The 21,914-nt window shown below is 39.6% G+C and overlaps 2 protein-coding genes across 2 annotated transcripts in view; both read left to right on the top strand.

Moving 5' to 3' along the window:
- s100z (S100 calcium binding protein Z) overlaps positions 1–11,921 on the top strand; it is a 13,097-nt gene extending 1,176 nt beyond the window's left edge. Inside the window, exon 2 of the mRNA XM_012829997.2 lies at positions 11,763–11,921. Coding sequence (XP_012685451.1) covers positions 11,763–11,921 — 159 coding nt within the window. The remainder of the gene's footprint in view (positions 1–11,762) is intronic.
- Positions 11,922–18,544: 6,623 nt separating this feature from the next.
- On the top strand, positions 18,545–19,399 carry ch25hl2 (cholesterol 25-hydroxylase like 2). The gene has a single exon (XM_012829996.2). The coding sequence runs from the start codon at positions 18,545–18,547 to the stop codon at positions 19,397–19,399; it is 855 nt and encodes a 284-aa protein (XP_012685450.1).
- The last annotated feature ends 2,515 nt before the right edge of the window (positions 19,400–21,914 follow it).

Genomic DNA, 21,914 nt, shown 5'->3' with positions numbered 1-21,914 from the left:
TTAAGGGATGATCTGATGACCGCTATCCTGAATGATTTCATGCGTATCCTGAAATGATAGAGGTTTTATTTTTAATGATTTTATTTTATGTGGAGATCAGTGAAGTAAGTTCAGGGAAGTCAATTGGTGTGAAAGATTCTTAGAACACTCAAGGTCCCAAGGGTGTTTCTAACGTCGTCTCAGTAGGTATTGACGGGGCTTTAATTGGCTAGAGAAAAGGGAGAAAGTCTCTTTCTTTTTTTGTCACAATATTGTTGAAAAAGTGAATCTCCTACAGATTATACGAATACAGTGGTCAACTGCAATGTGGCTCTTTTGGAAGTAGATGGTAGTAGATATATAATTCTTTGTCCACTTGCATGTAAAATGTCACACAGACATTTCTTTTCCAAAATGGAAATTCCATATCATAAGTGTGTGTTTTTGTTTTGTTCTTGTAAAAAGGCTTTATGCTAGGATGGGAGGGGTATTAACAGCCCCCTCTCTGCATTTTCAGGATTCAAGGCCATAAGCCTTATGATGCCTTTTGATACTATAGTGACAGGGTCATACATGTTATATGGCCAATTATTTGTCCATGAACTGGAGTGACTAAGAGCTTTCATGTTTATAGCCTAAGGCCTTAGAGAATCATCTCAAGTTATCAAAACGGTTCAACGCTGTGGTTCAGTACATGTTTTTGCAGATATTTAACTTATTTTTCATAATATGATTATTTGATAGCGATTTTATGGAAAAATGCAGATGTGACATGCATACTACAATTACATGTAATTGTACCTGAACTTGTGAATTCGAACAAATGTCACCACTGTTTAAAGTCACATACATTTTCAAAAGAATCCGAGTGTGTCAGATCCACCAAAGAGCCTGAATCTAGCCCTGGACTCCCTGGGGTTGAAGCTTCAAATAATAAAACAAGGTAAAAGCTTTGGAAGTTTAAAAGCATAGAGAGGTCAGAAAAGTGAAGGCAGTCTTACAGACTACAAGTTGCTATATAATAATAATTGAATATGAAGTTTACCAGGGTGTATTATGGTATTTCGATTGGTTGTTAGTCAATGTGGTTGCTTAGGTGTTGCTAATGTGTTTGCACCAGTACTGGTAAATACAGAGATCTCAGCATATCACCCACCCCACTCCGACAACATTTTGGAAAACTACAATGACTTCTGATGTACATGTTAGGGGAAGCACTGAAAATAACACATTTGGCATCGATGGGTTAATAAAGAACACATTTGGCTCATTCTCATGTAAATGTTTGATTGGCTAAAGTTGCTGGTCAAATAGGTAACGTTGTTAGTGCAGCGTCCCCTAATTTCCTAAAATGTCGGCCATCATCTCCCACCTCCTTCTTTGTCCCTCTTTTCCTCACCTTCCCTCTTCCTCTTGTCCTGTGACTGCGCTGCTCTATTAGAACGTTACCTTTGGAAAAATGGATTTTGTTTGTATGTATTGTGGATATTGGGTTCTTGTGAGCTATGAGGGGGACATTCGTAAATTAGTATAATCGTTTGGTTATTTGTTGACAAACACTGTGAATTCAAGCTACTGTGCTCTTGTTTTTAAAGAAACATGTTTCAAATTACCTTGCAATAATGATACTCTAATGCCAGGGTTGGGAGGATTACTTTAAAAATGTATTCCGATGCAATTACTGATTACCTGTTAAATTGTATTCAGTAACCTAATCAAAGTATCACAATATTAAAGTACTCTAACTTGATTACTTTTCGTTCCTTTTGGATTACCTCAATGCCAAATGTGCAAATGAAGACAACAGAAAAGAGACATCAATAAGATGGCTTTAACTTAAGCGTATTCTGTAAGTCAACAGCACAATGTAACCTTAGGAAAGAAAATGAGGAAACCAAGTTTTAAGAATTAAACCTGCCCTCTGCTCAGTGTCTTTTTAAGACAAATCTGCTTGTCATTATGCAAATTCAGCCTACAGACCTACATTGAAAGTGCACAACACCACAGTTTACAAAGCATAGGCTAATAAAAAAAATGTAATCTGCACAGATTTAGAACATTCACAGTAATTTTAATAAATAAAGTGTCCACTTTCTGAACTGTCAAAGAGAAGAAATTCTAAGTAAATACTGACAGTAGGCCTACGGGTTCCAAGTTAAAATATAGGGCGGACCTACAGAGTAGTATAGTATACTCTGTATAGTATACTACTCTATATAGTATACTACTCTGTACCGGAATACAGTTACCTTTTTTTTTGTATCCTAATTACGTAACGCCGTTCCATGTATTCCGTTACTCCCCAAGCCTGGTTATTGCACAGATCCTACTTGTCAACTCTATCCTCATTTAATAAAGTATCCGAAACATGCAGAAAAAATACAGAGGACATAACCTTGGTGTCGTCAATGGTAGATACAGGCGAGAGTGTTGCTATGATACAGGCATGTTGCTATGGTAGTTTAGATGTCTATAGTGCTGAGTGATGGTTTCTAACAAGGCTACAAGGATGTTGCTATGGGGGTTACAATTGCTTGAAGAGGAGAAGGAAAAGGGGGTCAGGGATAGGAACTATTATACATACGTTGGAGAATACATACAAGTTTGAGAAGCCAATAGAAGAAGAGAACTTGTGACCCACCACGGTATAACCCAGCATAAACACGCAAACATTGATTTATTTTTTTAAATGCGGTTCTCGATTTTGGTATATATATATGTTTTTTAAAGCTAAATCTATCTAGGCTAGACTGACACTAGGCTCATCAGGATATTGACTTCAAATATAAAAGGCAGAAGAAATTAGGCAGAAGAAATTAGCTTTTAGCTATTTTTTGACCTGGTTTTTAGAGAATTTCCTAGCCATGAAATATCCCAATGACCAATTTGAGTTGGGTTATGGGTGTTATCTTATTTTGTTGAATACAATTGTCTGTCAAAGACGAAAAAGGGGTTTTAATCGTGGTTTAGAACTTACATCAAAGGGAGAAAGTTTTACATCAGACTTGGAGATCATGTGTCTAAGAAACATGACATCTGCTTTGGGGTTGCACAAGGGAGCTGCCTTGGTCCATTATTATTCTCATTATACATGCTGCCACTTGGGGACATCATTAGAGAACACAATGTATGTTTCCATAGTTATGCAGATGACACGCAACTGTACATCTCTGCTGAACCAAATGATGCTGCAGCTATAAACTCTATTACTACTTGTCTTTTGGCGATAAATAAGTGGATGAACAATAATTTCTTAAAGTTAAACGAGGACAAAACTGAGATCCTACTAGTTGGACCTAAAACCAAAAGACAAATGCTGTTTAATAATCTGGGGAAATTAACTCCCTGGATTAAATCTGAGGTTATAAATCTTACGGGTGTTACGGGGGGCGCTGTGGCACAAACAGTAGCCCCGACCACATTCGGGCTTGATGCCCATGGAGGACACAGGCCTGATGTCATTTCTGATGTCATTTCTCCTGTCCATTGAAGGCAAAAGCCCAAAAATAAATCTTAAAAAAAAAAAAAAAAAAGTCTTGGTGTTATCCTTGATTCAGATCTAAGCTTCAAGTCTCACGTTAACAAGGTGACGAAAACATAGTTTTTCCACCTTAACATAGCTAAAGTATTACCATTTATAAATCTGATTTAGGGTTGTAATAGTTGTGCGATTTAAATGTATTTGAGCTAAGTGTAGTGGCCTACTGTTTTTAATTGACCAGATTCAAATTTGGCTATGATGGGAAAATTTAAATTGCACGTAGCATTTAAGTTTTTTTCAAGATGATTTTGTCAAATAAACACTATTCTGGATTAGTAATAATGTATTAGCTGGCTTGCTACTGTGTTGTTGCACTTACTTGATGCTATTGCAAAGTGGTCGGCTTCCTTGTTTTGATCATAAGCCTAGTCAGCCCATTTCGAAAGCTTGATTTCTTGCTAGATACCACATTTGGACATCGGTACTGGTAATAAGTGCTTTTGCATCGGTTGCAATCTATCTATATTGCCTGGCTTTCCACCCAAGTTTCACTTTGTCAGGGGAATCAATAAGGGGGGTAATTTCATTTATAATACACAAGGTGTGTTTTGTCAAAGTCAAGGATGCTTCCTTGGTAGGACGGGCCCTTCCAAGTTGGGTCCTTCAGAGGCTAGGCAAGACTCCTTCATAGCATTCGGAGAACAAACAATGGAACAGTGAGTGTGCAGGTATGTGTCATTGAAAAGGTCCTGCCTTTAAATTCCGCGCTAGTTTTTAAAAATCGGTCCTTGGTAGAATTCGAAGGATCCTAGAGATCGAAAACAGTCCTTCGGCGGGATTTGATGACGTAGCATTCTTGAAATGCAGCTGTCAATGATCCTTTCTTGACATTAAGAACCCTAGGTCTGCAAAATGCCACAGAGCACCGTATGACGTCATTTTAGTGTCAAAACTCACACGCGCGAGGAAGCGTCTATCCGAGCAACTTTCAGGTTTTCGCGAGCGTGAAATTTCGTCTGCGCACTCAATTTTAGCAGCTGCGAGAGAAAATTCAACAACTGAGAGCGCAGAGACTGACATATGCTCTTGCGAAAACTGGATCTGCTCGCTCGAATTTATCATACGCTCTCGCTCTGCCAGTAGGTAACATATCTAGCTACTAGCTTGCTTTAGATTCCTGCGCTAGCAAGAAGCCTTTGCTTGCTAACTGATGTAGCTAGCTCTTGCTGCTGAGTTTTCAATATTGACTTCAATGTTTTAATGTAATTTATTCCATGATCAGGGTGTTTTCACTGCTTTCAACACTGCTAGCTACAACAGAGCAAGCAAATGCTTCTTGCTAGCGCAGGAATCTTAGATCAGCAGTAGACTAGCTAGCAGCTAAACAATAAAATGTAATAACATGAGGGGACAAGCCATGTTCGCAAGGGCTAACTGTAAGAATGATGAACAAATTCAATAAAATGAACTTTGTGACTGAAATTGCTGTTGTTTACTGTGTAGTGCTCAACACTTCATAATAGCAGCAAGCTTAAAGCTAGCTAGTAGCTAGCTATGTTACCTACTGGCAGATAACATCGACTGTCACGAGAACTGACTCTTTTTCCTGGAATTAATAAAGTGATCATGGGTCAAATGCCACAATCACCACTAGTAGTTAATCAAAACAGGTTTAATGGGTACCGTTACTTCGGTTGGTCATTAACTATCAGTATCCACCATACAAAGAAACATAACAGAGTTTGGTAAACGGTTGTCGTGAATATGAGACTCTCCTGCTGTCAAATCAGGACCAATCAGAGAAGAGCCTGTCCTGCTTTGGTTTCCGCCCACACAGTGTCAAAACTCACGCCCACACAGTGTCAAAAGTCATAACTCGAGCAAGCAGATAACGTTTTTGCGAGAGCGTATGATAAATTTGAGCGAGCAGATTCAGTTTTCGCGACAGCGTATGTCAGTCTCTGCGTTCGCAGTTGTTGAATTTCCTCTCGCAGCTGCTAAAATTGAGTGCGCAGACGAAATTCACGCCCGCGAAAACCTGAAAGTTGCTCGAATACACGCTTCCTTGCGCGTGTGAGTTTTGACGCTAAAATGACGCCATAGCACCGTCAATGATGGCGCTGACAACATCAATCTCACATAGCACGCAAAGCCAGAGCTTGTTGGTCTGTATCTCGTCACTGAAATTAACCTCTCCACTCCGTTTGTATAACTGGTTATCACTGGTATCACTGAGAGAGGTATGCTGACTTACTCAGAAATACTTAAAAGCCTAAGGGTGTGCTTCCCGAAGGTGAGGGCAGTGTGACGATGTGATCGTCACTACACATGAGTATGTGCTCTGACTGCCATACCAACGAGCCTGACTCTTTGGCGTTGTGGTCAGAGTGCATGTTTTTGGCACCCTGTAGACCTGGGTTCGAGTCTGGGTTGGGTGACTACGTTCACCCTTCGCTACAGCATATTTTAGCATTTTAGTTTTAAAGCAGTAGCCCAGTAGAAGCCCAGTAACCTATGAAATTTGTATTATTATTGTTATTATTGTTATTATTGTATTAGGGCCACATTCATTGTCATAGCAGTGGCAGAACACCAGTAGGATGCCCCATTTAAAATCACATCCATGCCCCCTAGAACACCAGAGGATGCCCCATGTAAAAGCATATATATGCCCCCTAGAACACCAGAGGATGCCCCATGTAAAAGCATATATATGCCCCCTAGAACACCAGAGGATGCCCCATGTAAAAGCATATATATGCCCCCTAGAACACCAGAGGATGCCCCATGTAAAAGCATATATATGCCCCCTAGCAGTGGCGGCTCCTGAAAAAATTCTCAGGGGGGGCAATTTTTTTTTATATTGATTAAGGCGACCCATTCAGTAAGTACATTAAGTTAGCTGATTAACTCATACAGCAATACCTTTTTGTCCACTATTGGCAGCACACAACAGTAATATGTCCCCTCTTGCTACATAGCTAGAGTAGCAAGTTACAGGTGGAAAGCTATAGAAGAAAGTTGCATCCAGGAGCCTTCATAAGCAAACATGATGTGGCTCCACATTAAATTATCCCACTTTTTCATTATCCACGTGTCTCAAATGTTGTATGATGTAACATAGCTTAACAGGACACATGATATGTCCAGTAACATCATAAAGAAGGGGTAACATAAGTCAAAAACAACAATATTTATTGACTGATCTTGAAAGTATTGGCTTACAAAAGCAAAATAAGTCATCACATAAAAAATTATTCAGTGTTAGTGCAAGAAGCGAACTGTGAAACACACTGTAAAACCTATGAAAAGTGACAGTGGTATATGAAATACAGACCGCATTAGCCACGCGATTTTCTTTTGTTCCAATTCTTGGATGTAGGATTTCCCTCCCTTTGTAGAAACCTGTTGAATGGATACATTTGGTCTAGGAAGTCCTAATTGTTTTGTTGTCAATTTATCTTCATTAGTACGCCGACTAAAAAGGAGTTTCTGTCAAAGAGCGAATCGAGTTATTGCACTGGACAGGGCAGCCATCTTGACAGAATATGCCTCCGTCGAAGCTGTATGACGTTCGTATAGGCTTTTACGTCCACTACTTATGACAAGACCAGGAGGGGCGAGCCCTCCCGGAAGCCATAGAGAATGCATTGAGAGCTCTGTTTTGTGAAAAAAATGGATTTAACATGGGAGTCAATGGGAGAGGTCTGGGGCGATTTTCATTTCGCCCCAAATCGCCCCAGAAGGGGTGGGGCCATTTGAAGCACGACTTTAGGCTGACTGAACGACTGTTACCTGATTCGACAATGACATACAGAGACAGATCAGACGGTCTAGTGGTAGAATCCGACAGAAAAAAAATATTACATTTAAATGTACGTGTCATTTACGCGACTTACAAGGATATTGCGTTTATACATAAGGAGTTTTTTTTTTTTTTTTTTTTCTTTTCCCCTAGGCAGTGCGTCGCCCCAATCGCCTTATGGACGAGCCGCCCCTGCCCCCTAGAACACCAGAGGATGCCCCATGTAAAAGCATATATATATGCCCCCTAGAACACCAGAGGATGCCCCATGTAAAAGCATATATATGCCCCCTAGAACACCAGAGGATGCCCCATGTAAAAGCATATATATGCCCCTAGAACACCAGAGGATGCCCCATTTAAAATCACATCCATGCCCCCAGAACCGTTCAAACCTAAATGACGCGCATGATTGTTTCATAATACACCTTAATGTGTTCTGGCCATGGTGATAAATGAATACACTTCTGTATCAAATTACTAGTTACTCCTTCCTTTTGCAGTAACTACACTACACTGCAGTAACGATCAAATGGAAAACTGTAATAATAATAATAACAGGTTGCAGGTTTGACCAAATACACTTAAATGACCAAATCAATCTGGTAACGTGAACCTGAACGTATCGCAGGTAAAGAGCCTAAACCCAAACCTGAATGACTGAGTGAATGAGATAAAGACATAGAGGAAAGAAAGAGAAGAAGAGTAAGAGAAGAAGAGTAAGACAGGGCAAAAGAGGTAGAGTAATCTCAAGAGAGTGAAAGAGAAGAGCGAGAGAGTAGGCGTGAAAGTGAGAACAAAAGAAAAGAAAAAGCAGGAGCCGAGAGAAGAGAGTGGTTGACATTGTCGGGTTTATACCTCAAACCCATTTTACGCATCTGCCTCAAACCAGTCAAAGTCAAAGTGTTTATTATCGCATACACCAAATTTCTTCAGCGCAGCGAAATTCTTACGACTTGGCAGCCAACATCTACCAATACCCAATACCCTTTTGTCTAACTAAGACCTTCAGTGGTCGTCGAGACCTGACTAAGACAGAATCAGTATGTTCAACTGTAGCTAGACTCTATTCAAACATAACTATGCACAGATACTTTAGATTAGGTTGACATTACCATAAGATTACTGCCCATGTTATAAGGTCCCTATGTACCCAGATGTGTGAAGCCGCCCTTTGTGTGGTTGCTTTTATTGTAAACAGGGAGTCCTTTGTTGTGAGATCAGAGAGTGCCATTTCTCTCTCTGGTCAGACTTTGGAAATCTGGGTGTCCATTCTGTACATTTGATCATTTTCGGAGTGCATTCCACCTTACAATAGACCTATATGCCCAGAGAACATTATTAAAGAGGTCCTCCAATGTGCATGTGTACATTCTAATTGCCAGCGCAATTTGTTAATCACAACTGTGCATGCCTGGAAAGATCTTCCAGAAACAATGGCAGCAGTAGTCTGCGGTAATGGAGAGAATGTTTACATGCTTTTATTAAATTTCATTTGAACAACAGAATGTATCAGTGTCAGAAAACAACACCAGCCTTTGTGGAGTAAATAGTTGAGTAGATAGACCTTCGTAAACTGGAAGAATAACATTGAGTCTGAATGGTTCTATTCACACACGTATAAATATTAAAATCTCACGAAATACAATGCTCAAGTCTAGTACAGGGAGTTTTCCACTCTCTAATTGCAGTTTGTTTTATTTGAATGGGTCGTTGATTTGAATCCAACTTCTTTCTAATTATTTAATATCTTTGCTTATAATTTTAGTGTAGCCTACTAACAAATGTTCTCAGCAGCTAGAGTGGTCTGTGTTTCTCTCTTAGAGCGCACACAAATTGCATGAGCACTCATGATAAGCTAATGGATAAGGAACCCTGTTCCCTCGCGTCCTATGACCACTACTACCTGTGCAGATTTGAAAGCCCTAATAAACACACAACTTGATTCTGGGGAAACAATGCATCGTTGGAGAAGTTATAGTGAGATTGACAGGCCAGCAAACCAATCACGCCACTAGCGAGTTGTTTATCTTGTGGGTGGTAGCATGCTAACATTAGATAGCTGGCTCAGACAACTCGCAAATTCCCTCAGATGTATTTTTCAGTTACAATAACGGGGTTTTTATATTAACTTTTAAAAATCGAAGCAAAAAAAAGTCAAACAAACAACTTTTAGGTACAAATACGACCATCTACGGAGTTTGGTCCGCCATCTTTTTTTTTTTAGCTTCACTTGCCATACCTGCACCACTTAACACCAATGCCTTGCCTATGAACACTGTCATACCTACAACACTCAACACCAATGCCTTGCCTATGAACACTGTCATACCTACACCACTTAACACCGATCCCTTGCCTTCATCTCTTTTTCCATCTATCATACTGTGCCAAAAAGTAAGCATAGGCTACATGCTGTCGGCAATCTCGGTAACCAACGTCATATGGACCAGAAGCTTCACTAATGTTAGACATGAATTTAAACATGGCACCTTTGCCATAAGATCACTCACAAATAGGATAATTTTGATCAAAGATTTTTATCTCTGGAAATAAATTGTAGTTTATGTTTCTTGAGGAAAACTGGCTCAAGAGCAATGGTGCTTGATTGATTTAGGTACATTTTCATGTTTTGAATATCTGGCCATTGTGCTCAAGTCTGAGAGACAGAGAAGAGCCCATTGTTGAGCCAAATGGCATGGTCGTAAGACACAGGACAATACTGTTGGGATTGGTTTGTGGAAATGTATGGAAATGAAGATTGTGGTATTTAAGCAGCCATTTTAAGTACACTGGGTATCTTCTCTTACTCTTGCTTGTACTGTTCTCTTGGCTTATGCGTTCTCTCTCTGTCTCTCTCTTCTTTTCCTCTCCTTCTCTCCCCATATCATCTCTTTATCTTATTCGCTCATTCAGGTTGTGTTTCATTTCTTTACGCTTGATGCATTCATGGTTTGTCAAGTTTATTTGGTCATTCAAGTGTATTTGGTTTAAATGGCATCCAATCTGTTTATTCAGTTATTATTTAGTTGTACTCGTCCATTTGGTTTTGACCTTACATTCAGTTTGACTGAACTTTATAGTGGGGAAATTCATGGAAACACACTTTACATAATACTTCTCCTAAGTGCAGTAAAGGGGGAGGCTGATTATTAGTTCATCTTGAACCAGTGCCAAAGTGTCTGTTAGTTTACTTTCACAAAAATGCAGTGTAGGTGGAGTCACATTCAAGTGTCCAAACTCTGCTTCAGCTGCTTTCACAATGTTGCACAATGTGTTTGTTGAGCAGTTGGTGATGAAAAGTAATTGGACAATTGTAAGTAAATAAAGACTTACATGATATGAATGATTGACATTGTTCTACCCGATTCATGTCTTTATTTTTTTTATTTATTACTTAATGTCAATCAACTCTCATTTAAAAGTGTTCATGTCATAGAAACTTCTAGCCTAACTCTAACTGTTCCATCCTGACTCTGTTCTCTCCTTTGTACGTCACTTTGGATAAAAACGTCTGCTAAATGACCAAATGTAAATGTAATAATAATAATAATAATAATAAATATAGCTGCAAGCAGCGATGCGGATTCCTCCTAAGATTGCGAAACCAGGGGAAAATGTATATTCTTTACAATTTTGGAAAGAAGAGTAAAAGAAGGAAAGAAGAGTGGAAGAAGGAAAGAATAGAGGAAAGAAGAGTGAAGAAAGAAGTGTCTTGCTAAAGGACGCTTTGACAGGGAATTGAACTAACAACCTTCTGAGTACCAAACAACTTCTCTACCCCTGTACCAATGTCATCCAGGTTTGTATCTCAAAGTTTTGCTTAGATATTACTTCACTTCCTGTTTCTGCTGAATTTGAGTGGCTATACCGGACAAACGGTTGTGAGGATCAAAATTCTATTCTTTGTTTTTTGTGAGGCTTGGTCTGAAGATCATCGCTGGTGATTTTGAAGAAGATTTGACCAAAATTGTAGGAGGAGTAGGCTTTCAAAGGTTTTTTGATAAAACCGGGAATAACAGAAAATCTATACAACCGAAAATTGGCGCCATTGAATGTCGAATTCGTCTTGATCCAAGGAATCCAATGGTACCTCATTTTTGAAAATCGGTCAAACGGTTCAAAAGTTACAGTGTTAACAAAAGTGCAACTTTGACCCGTTGGTGGCGCTAGTGTGGTCTAGTGGGAGACATGAAACTTGGTGTGAGTGAAGAAGGGACTGTCCTTAATGAGTGTGCCAAATTTCAGAAAAAGTTACCATACGGTTCTAGGGGCTGCCATTGACTTCCCATTGCACCAACATAATAATAATAATACCTACAATAACAATAGGTTTCCTCCTGACGGAGGAATCCTAATAATAACTCTCAGGAGAGACTGAGGCCTTTTCTAATTGCTCTTGATTACAGTAAACAGTAAATAAATATAATAAAATAAATATAAACAGTGTTCTAAAAGATTTCTGACCTAAATCATATCTGCTGTTGTTGTTTTCAGTCTCAGAAAGATCCAATGCTGGTGGAGAAGATCATGAATGATTTGGACTCCAACCAAGACAACGAGGTGGACTTCAACGAGTTTGTGGTGCTCGTGGCCGCCCTCACGGTAGCATGCAATGACTTCTTTCAAGAACAACAGAAAAAGAAGGGCAATTAATGTAATTCAAGATTAAATATAACAACAATGACAACACAAACAAGTCATGTTCCATGTTACCATGTGCCTGTCAAAATGTAAACATATAATGCATAGATAACATTTGTATTGTCATGTGATAAAACATTTCAGGATTTGAACACCTAAAACATTTGTCATTTGTTTCTTTCTCTTGCATTACATATTACACATTCCACATCCCTTCTTCTATTAAAGGCATTAATATTGTCAATTATAATTGTAGATCAGTAAATGTGCCTCACAGATTCTGGGTACCTGTAAATGCTAATCAGTAATATTAAAGTGCATACAGTTAATTAGATTTAAAAAGAAAGATTGAATGTCTACTTCTTAGTGAAAACTAGCCTGTCTCCTGTTGGTTTTTAGAGATGCATGAGGTGTGTATGTTGTCATCAAACACAATGCTTTCAGACCCAACAATGGACATGTTAACCGTTTGCAGTTACCCATTTAGTGACACATTTAACAATATTGATCAAACATAACAATAAATTAGACAATATAATGATAAATACCAGCTGATGACCCAAAGTTGTAAGCTTACTTATGGGCCCTGCCTGAGCTAACCGCATATACAGTTTACTCAAGTACAAGATTTTTGAAGTTTTTGATACAATTATGTTTGGAGAACAGAGAAGGAAAAAATAAACAAGAATTAAACTTTTGCCCACTCTTACCCCTATCAGACTAACACACTCTCTCTAGTAGAACCTAAACAAATATATGGCCAGTTGTGGGGTTGCTCAGGTTACAATCCCCAATGATTAAAGAAATGAATGTCATAAAGGCAACACATTGGTCGATACAGTGGTCACTGGAGGACCTTAGTGGGTTCCCATCTTGAGCAGCACTTCAAGGAGAATGAAAAGACCCAGTGTGAAATCACTGCCATATGCTATTACATATTTATTTTTCCATGTGGTGTTAATACCTTGCCTACTTTGTTCAAATAATCATATTTTTCATGATTTGAGTAATGTATTAACTACTTTTACTGACCACATCATAACACCATAATCTGTCCTGTCCTAAACTGGTCCAGATCCACTGAAAATCATGATATCTTTTCACCCAAATTAACCGAGGCACCTCCCCCTTCCCCACCCACACAATTGAGTGATGTGAGCCTATCAAATTCTAGCCTACTTGGACCTTGTGTGTCTTGTAAGTATGGACCAATCGCCACCAGTGAGCAGTGGCTGAAGAAGTCTTGGGTGTAGACATGGGTGTTTGAAATCAGTAGCATCTTTACTATAGTTACAGACTGTATGTTAAAGTTTGAGTTAGAGTTAATGAATCGGGCTGTGGGCACAAGAGGATCAATTTCACTCCAAGTTCAGTGCTTTCTGGCCAAACAGATCAATACATTTGGCTATCTGAACAGACTAACATTAACCAAAATATTTTTTTTTATTTCAAAGCAACCAGCCAGGTTGAGAGCTAAGTTAAAGATTATCTGCAAGTGCAATATATAGGTATTGCTAGAGCATGCATTGGCTAAAAAGGACAACGAGTAACACAGCAGAGTGTTCACAGTTGAAGAGTTATCCAGACGTCAAGCTATCCAACACTATTTTTGTTTAGCCCCCGCCCTTCTTATGTTGTCCATTGACTTCTATTCTCTTTATATGCAGTTACGCACGCCGTCAGAATGATGTATGCAATGTTTCACTTTTATAATACACCCCCACACCTGAAATCTAAAACTTCAACCCAGTCTAAAGCCCAATAGGCTCTGACATGTTGCTCTCTGTATCCGATAGAAAGCACACTACATACACTAATCCACTTCTATAATAGTGGAAACTGGAGGAAACTGAGGCTACAATTAGTCTTTCAGGTGTGGTAGTGTATTATAAAAGTGAAACATTGCATACATTCCAACGGTGTGCGTAACTGCGTGTATCTATAATGCTTTCTATTGTATATAAGGAGCAAAATGTCATGTGGATTAGATATTGGCCTACATTTAACCAGGTGTTGGTGTTGCATTAAGTAATGAGCTTTCCTTTTGCACAGTTGCCCCGGGTTCAATTCCTGTCAGCAACAGATAGTCAGTTTGGACGCAAACATCTTTTAAATATCTGACATTTACCTTCATTTCTCAAAACAATGTTTTTGTATTGTGTTCATATATTGTCTACATCTTTCAGGTGTGGTGGGGTATTCTGAAATGAAGAGTGAATGTTCCAGAATGAAATGATTAAAATGGAGGTGATGAAAATGCATGTAAATTGAAAAATAGAGATAAACTGTCAATTGATTTAATAAACTATTGTCTATCATTCATCATTCACAAAACCCAAATGACATTTATTGTTTACAGCAAGCAATTTTTGTTACTTCTGCCCCTCAGAGTAAGTGTCAAAGTAAAGCGATGTTCTCTATGGGAGAATAACATAGGGATTCTCGCTGTTGCACTTTGTAGACGGTCCCTACACTTCACAGCTGGCTGCACATAGGGACCTATGCTGTATGTCCTCGGGTAACTTGCAGTGCGTTTTGATGAGAATTACATTGTAGCTTGTTTTCTACCTTATTATGGTTGAAAAAAGACATTGTTTGCGTTTGCCTTCTTAACAGCATCGAAGATCACATGATCCACTCAAAGTCAGATGACAAAAATATGCAGGGCAAAATGGGAGCATGTCAGCATGTTCTTATGGACAGAGTAGTAGCGATTATTACATTTTATTAAATTGTATTTATATAATACCAAAACAAGAAAATTGTCTCAAAGCGCTTTACAGAGCCCAGGGCCTGAACCCCCTTATAGCAAACACATTTGCGACAGAGAAAACGAAGATCATGTCGTTTGCTATGGTGGTTGCCAGATTGTCATTAGAGTAGTGGTTGCAAGGGTAATTAAGGTGGATGCTAGGGTGGTCATGGTGGTTGCTATGGTAATTTAAGTGGATGCTATACTGGTTGCTAGGGCGTTGCTAGGTAGTCATAGTGGTTGCCATGGATGTTGCTAAGTTGTCATTTATTTAATAGTGGTTGCTAGGTTGTTGCTAGGGTAATTGAGGTTGTTGCTAGGGCGTTGTTGGGGTAGTCATGGTGGTTGCTATGGTAACTGAAGTGGTTGCAATGCTGATTGCTGGGGCGTTGCTAGGTAGTCATAGTATTCTGCCACCCCTGTACGCCCTGCACAAGTCAGCAGATAGATAATTCCTCCAATCACTACACTGATGAGGTGCGTAGTTAAACTCCATTTAATGACTGGAAGTAGGGGAAAACTACAAGAAATATAACATATACGTATATATGAACTTCAATACATCATACATACAGTGGGGAAAATAAGTATTTGAACCCCTGCCGATTTCGCAAGTTTGGCCACTTGCAAAGAAATGTGTGATCTATAATTGTAATAGTAGGTGTATTTTAACAGTGAGAAACAGAATATCAACAAAAAAATCCAGAAAACTGCATTTTATAACATTTATGACTTAATTTGCATTTGTTGCGGAAAATAAGTATTTGAACCCCTAGCAAAACATGACTTAGTACTTGGTGTTTGGTGTTGCTTCCATTTACGAATAATCGCACCAATAGTTGTCTGCTTCTCACCAAGCTGCTTGCCGATGGTTTTGTAACCCATTCCAGCCTTGTGCAAGTCTACAATCTTATCTCTGACGTCCTTGGTCAACTCTTTGGTCTTGCCCATGGTGGTGAGGTTGAAGGTGTGAAGTATGATTCTTTGGACAGGTTTCTTTTATACACGTCGCCAGTTGAGATCAGGTGTACCTTGTTAGGCCTAATGAGGACTAATCTGTGTGCTTCTTGGGCACATAACTGGTCATTGGGAGCCAGAATTCTTGCTGTTTGCTTGGGGGTTCAAATACTTATTTTCTGCATCAAATACAAATACAAATACATAAATGTTATAAAATGCAGTTTTCTGGATTTGTTTGTTGATATTCTATTTCTCACTGTTAAAATACACCTACCATTACAATTATAGATCACACATTTCTTTGCAAGTGGCCAAACTTGCGAAATCGGCAGGGGTTCAAATACTTATTTTCCCCACTGTACATACATACATACAACAAAAAGGAATATGAAATTATATTTCAGTTTCAATGATATTGCGGGGTAGTGTATAGCATAGTGTCCTCTTTTTCACAAACTCAAATCTGATCACCCTAGGTTAGCCTACTCCTGTACATCATGGTATAGGTTATGCATCCATTAATAACACTCAGGGTCAGGTTAGGCTTCCCAACACTCAGGGTCAGGTTAGTTGAGGGACTCTCTGATCTCACCTAGGCACCACCCCCGTCTTTAGAGCAAGCCGATGGTGCGTTCCACAACTCCCTGTGCATTGAAACAGGCTTTCCCGGTTGTCTTTATGTTAGCTATGGGGATGCAAGGCCATGGTTTCAGAGGTAACCTCTGTCATAGTGGTGTAGTGATGAGAATATTAGTAGGCAATGAGGGCATTCAAAAATTCCCAGGTATTTCTAAACCGAAAGGCAGAATACAAATGTTTCTTTTTCAGTTAGATAGACATTCAGTCACAGTTTTAGGTTACCTCTGAGCGTTGATAGCATGTCCCACATTATCCCACACAAACGTTCTTCTCGTTCCACATGTGGTCTGTTTGCATGTGGTCACCCTATGGACACATGGCAACACTGAAGGCAAACTAATTCAAAGAACACACAGGAAAGGGCAGGGTGAAAATATACAGTGTAAATGGGCCATCTTAAAAAAACTTCCCTTTAGCATTTTCTACACTTTACAAGCATCAGTAAATAATGTAACTTTTGTTGATGCTTTAATGGAATAGTCTTACATTATACAACCCCAAACCAGAAAAAGTTGGGACAGTGATTTGTAAATTAAGTGATTTCCTTTCTTCCTGCAAACAAGTCTTAAGGTGTGCAACGGTACGGGGTCTTCGTTGTTGCATTTTGCGTTTCAAAATGTGCCACACATTCTCTATTGGGGACAAGTCAGGACTGCAGGCAGGCCAGTCCAGCACCTGCACACTCTTCTTCCTCAGCCATGCCTTGAAATGTGTGCAGAATGTGCTTTTGCATTGTCTTGTTGAAATATGCATGGGCGTCCCTGGGAAGGAGGTCGTCTTGAACGCAGCATATGTTGCTCCAAAATCTCTATGTCCTTTTCGGCATTCGACAGAAGTGTAAGTTACCTTGCCAAGGGCACTGACACAACCCCATACCATGACAGACCATGGCTTTTGGACTTGTTGCTGGGAACAGTCTGGATAGTCCTTTTCTTCTTTGGTCCGAAGCACACGGCGTCCATTTCTTCCAAAAAAGACCTTAAATACTGATTTGTCTGACCACAATAGCAGTTTTACTTGGCATTTGTGGATGTAACTACGTATTAGTGCTTGACAAAGGTTTGCCAAAGTAATCCTCAGCCCATGTGGTTATATCGCAGACAATACATTTGAAATGTTCTATGATTTAGAATTATGTTACAACAACAACTGACAATTGACATCTCACATGACATATGACAGACAGACCTAAGAAAAAAAAAAACACACAAAGAGAACAAAAAAAAAGACAAAACAGCATCCCAGTGTGTTTCAGTATATGAGTAGGACAGATCAATAGTAAATCAATACTGACAAGATATGCTACAGTGACAAGATACGTGACAATATATATTTACAGTTCTAGGCCAGGTAATATATTCACATGTTGTATAAAAGAATCCCATGTTTTATGAAATGTATTCATTGAGCCATTCAGAGTACATCTTATTTTTTCTAGCTTTATGTTTTGCATCATGTCTCTGATCCATTGATTATGTGTTGGAGGCTTTGAATCTTTCCATTTAAAAAGAATGGCACGCTTAGCCAATAATGAGGAGAAAGCAATGTCCCACTGTAGGTATGCTGGGGGATCGGAGTCCTCTGAACACGGTGTGATACCAAAGATGGCAGTTGCAGAAGAAGGCTGAATATTATAATTATATATTTGGGAAATTGTTTTGAAATAGGAATCCCAGAACTCAGTGAGTTTTGAGCAAGACCATAACATATGGCCGTTGGTCGTACAATCATTTCAAGGTAAGTCAAGACTGTGGACATATTACACAACTAATCCAGTTAGAACAGGGAAGGATAAGATTTTGCAATGTAAGTAAGTCTTTGTGAAATACTTTCCTCTATCTTTTTGTATGCTCTCTCTCTTTCGTTCACTCTATGCTTATCTTCTTTTAACTTAAAACTTCTCCTCAACTTTGGGTTGGACACGTGAAATAATATGGCTAGAACTTTCTCTGCTGGCTGTATTTTTAAAACTGCAACTGATGAATAGACCCCCTCTCCACACACACACACACACACACACACACACACACAAAGAAAGAGAGAGAGAGAGAGAGAGGCTGTTCTGCTCTTAAACATATACAGAGGAGGTGGGGCTTCCACATACATCAGGAGCACACACAAACACTCGCATGCCCAGATGATTTGCAGATGAAGGCTGTGGTGGTCAAACCGCTATATTTGTGATTCCTGACTGCCACCCTCAGCAGAGGACTGAACCGCACTAGACTTCCTTAGCAACGATCGGATCTGGAGAGTTATTATAGCACACGTGTAGGTTGTTGCAATGCACCGGTTATTTGATCTGACTAACGTGAGCCTGCGTCTGCCAGAGGACTCCCTCCTGCAGCCATCATGGGACTTTCTCCAACAGCACTACCAGAGCAGCCTCCGCTCGCCCCTCTTCCCAGTCCTGCTCTCCGTCTCCACCTACCTCCTTCTGATAGCATTGTACACCACTCTGGATCTGCTGGCTCCCTCGTGGCCCAAGATCAACCGGTACCGCATCCACCAGGAGCGCCATGTGGTGTGGCCCAACATCTGGAGGACGCTATGCCTCACCACGTACAACCACCTGGTGTTTATCTTCCCAGCGGCCGTGGCACAGTGGCTGTGGCGTCCACCCATTCCACTCCCCCTAAAGGCACCTTCTCTCGCTGCTTTCCTCATGGGAGTTCTGGGATGTACCGTCATTTTTGACTTCCAGTACTACCTCTGGCACATGCTGCACCACCGCATAGGCTGGCTGTACCGCACCTTTCACGCCGTGCACCATCAGTACAATGACACGTTCAGTCTGGTCACGCAGTATCTGTCGGGCTGGGAGCTCTTCAGTGTGGGTTTGTGGACCACGGTGAACCCGTTACTTCTCCAGTGCCATTGCCTGACCACCTGGGCCTTCATGGTGTTCAACGTGTGGGTGTCCACGGAGGATCACTGCGGGTACGACTTCCCTTGGGCCATGCATAACCTGGTGCCATTTGGGTTGTGGGGAGGGGTGCTCAAGCATGATGCCCACCACCAGAAGCCTGGCACAAACTTTGCCCCCTTCTTTTCCCACTGGGACTGGCTGGGGGGTACAGCATACTCCCCCCCCTCCCCCATTGTGCCAATCAAAGACAAGAAGAACAAAGGGACTTGAGTATGTTACTCTCTCTCTCTCTCTCTCTCTCTCTCTCTCTCCCCCTCTCTCTCTCTCTCTCTCTCTCTCTCCCCCTCTCTCTCTCTCTCTCTCTCTCTCTCTCTCTCTCTCTCTCTCTCTCTCTCTCTCTCTCTCTTTCATTTAGAGAATGATAGGCCACTCTTTCGCTCTGTTTCCTTTCTTATTTTCCATCTCATGTTTGAGAAGATGCCTTCTCTTAATAGCATATGCTGTTGAATACCTTTTTCCTGACTTCAGATTGCTTGCTTTTGGGGGGCCTCCCAAGGTAGCTTCTCCGGCTTTTGAATGCTTCTGAATTGAAGTTATATCTGGCAGTTATAGTTATAATAATAATAAATAATAATAAAACTTTATTTATATAGCACCTTTCATGCAGAAGAATGCAGCTCAAAGTGCTTTACAGCAAATACATAATATGCACAAAGAAATGACATGCACATAAAAATAGACATCAAAGAAACATAACTCAGATATAGTGCAAAAAAAATTAAATTATAATTATAGAGATATATTTAATCTAACCCCTTAATATCACCAGTAGAGATTTAAATTAAATTAAATTAAATTAAATTAAATTAAAAGTATTTATATATATATATATAGTGCGAAGTGGTAGCTAGTTAAAGGCTAATGTGAAGAGGTACGTTTTTAGTTTTCTTTAAAAGATGTTAAGCGAGCTGGGAGCATTATAGTTAATGTTAAAGTTTTGAGAGGTTTGATTTTGAACCAGTAACTCTGTACTGTACTCATGTTCTGTATTGTAATTCTAGAAAGTTTTTTTTATGCCACATGAATGGAAATCATTTACAAAATTATCAAACATATATTGTCTTACATAAGTACTTTGTTAAGTGTAAGTATGCATAGGTCGATAATGTTCATAGTAACCAAGGAGAGGGATATTGGTAAATGAAAATAATGTAATTTTACTTGTTGCATTAGATTAATAATGCATAATTCCTTACATCAGATGAATAAAATATGACTTAACACAAACTCATTCCTGCATCAGTGTTTTTAAGAATGTTCCTTTAAAGCAAAAGGAAGGAACCCATTTAGTGTTAATTAAATGAATTAGTTAATTAATCAGTATAATGAAAAATGAGAGAAAATCACTGCTAAGACTGCAAAACTTGATTTCCAAACTTGATTGTTGTTCTGCATTTTAGTGAGTGTGTCCATACAGGTCTCGGATCACACCATCAGTATGAATACTGTGAGTGACTGAATACATTGAAATGTGAAAGCAAATCACCAACGCTAATCACTCATCATCTTTGTTAAAATCTGGCAGTGCCATCTGGGTGAGGGGGTGAAATATGCCCCTTCTGTTACAAACACTCTTCAGTAATTATGAAACCTCAATTGTGAAGGGAACAAGAGGGTTGGCCTTTGAAGAGCAGTTCCTGGCAGACCACCACAACAGCACTGAATACAGCACACAGCTTCAGATTCTTGAAAAGCAGGCATGTTATCTGAAACAAAAAGGAAAACTTTGGACCAATTTCTTTTATATTCTTAGTGCTGGCATCAGAACAGTGAGCCGTTTTGGAAATGTGAAAATTAGAATGCAAAGTGTGATGTGTTTAAAGCAAGTGGAGTAGAGTTTCTTGAAGAGATCAATCAATAGTGGTATGGTGCTAATGCTATCAAATCAGTATTACATTCATCTGGATGTCACAGGTTCAAATGGATTAAATCTGAATTAAGTTATGTAAAGACTAATTAAGTTATGTAAAGACTAATTAAGTTATGTTAAGACTAATGAGGTTATGTAAAGACTAATTAAGTTAAGTAAAGACTAATTAAGTTATGTAAAGACTAAGGTAATCATACATGTTTCAATATCCCTGGAGGCCCACAAGTGCAAGAAATAGGAGAGGGTGAAACACTCACACACTTGAACATGTTATTAGGTAAAGCATTGCTTCACACACTTCATGAGCGTCACTGCATAGTGGGGGCTGTTTTATGAACATGTTATTAGGTAAAGCATTGCTTCACACACTTCATGAGCGTCACTGCATAGTGGGGGCTGTTTTATGAACATGTTATTAGGTAAAGCATTGCTTCACACACTTCATGAGTGTCACTGCATAGTGGGGGCTGTTTTATGAACATGTTATTAGTTAAAGCATTGCTTCACACACTTCATGAGCGTCACTGCATAGTGGGGGCTGTTTTATGAACATGTTATTAGGTAAAGCATTGCTTCACACACTTCATGAGCATCACTGCATAGTGGGGGCTGTTTTATGAACATGTTATTAGGTAAAGCATTGCTTCACACACTTCATGAGCGTCACTGCATAGTGGGGGCTGTTTTATGAACATGTTATTAGGTAAAGCATTGCTTCACACACTTCATGAGCGTCACTGCATAGTGGGGGGCTGTTTTATGAACATGTTATTAGGTAAAGCATTGCTTCACACACTTCATGAGCGTCACTGCATAGTGGGGGCTGTTTTATGAACATGTTTTTAGGTAAAGCAT

This window comes from Clupea harengus, chromosome 12 (genome assembly GCF_900700415.2).
Source record: "Clupea harengus chromosome 12, Ch_v2.0.2, whole genome shotgun sequence".
Classification (NCBI taxonomy): Eukaryota; Metazoa; Chordata; class Actinopteri; order Clupeiformes; family Clupeidae; genus Clupea; species Clupea harengus.
The sequence above is the reverse complement of the archived record's forward strand: the minus strand, read 5'-3'. Positions and strand labels throughout refer to the sequence as shown.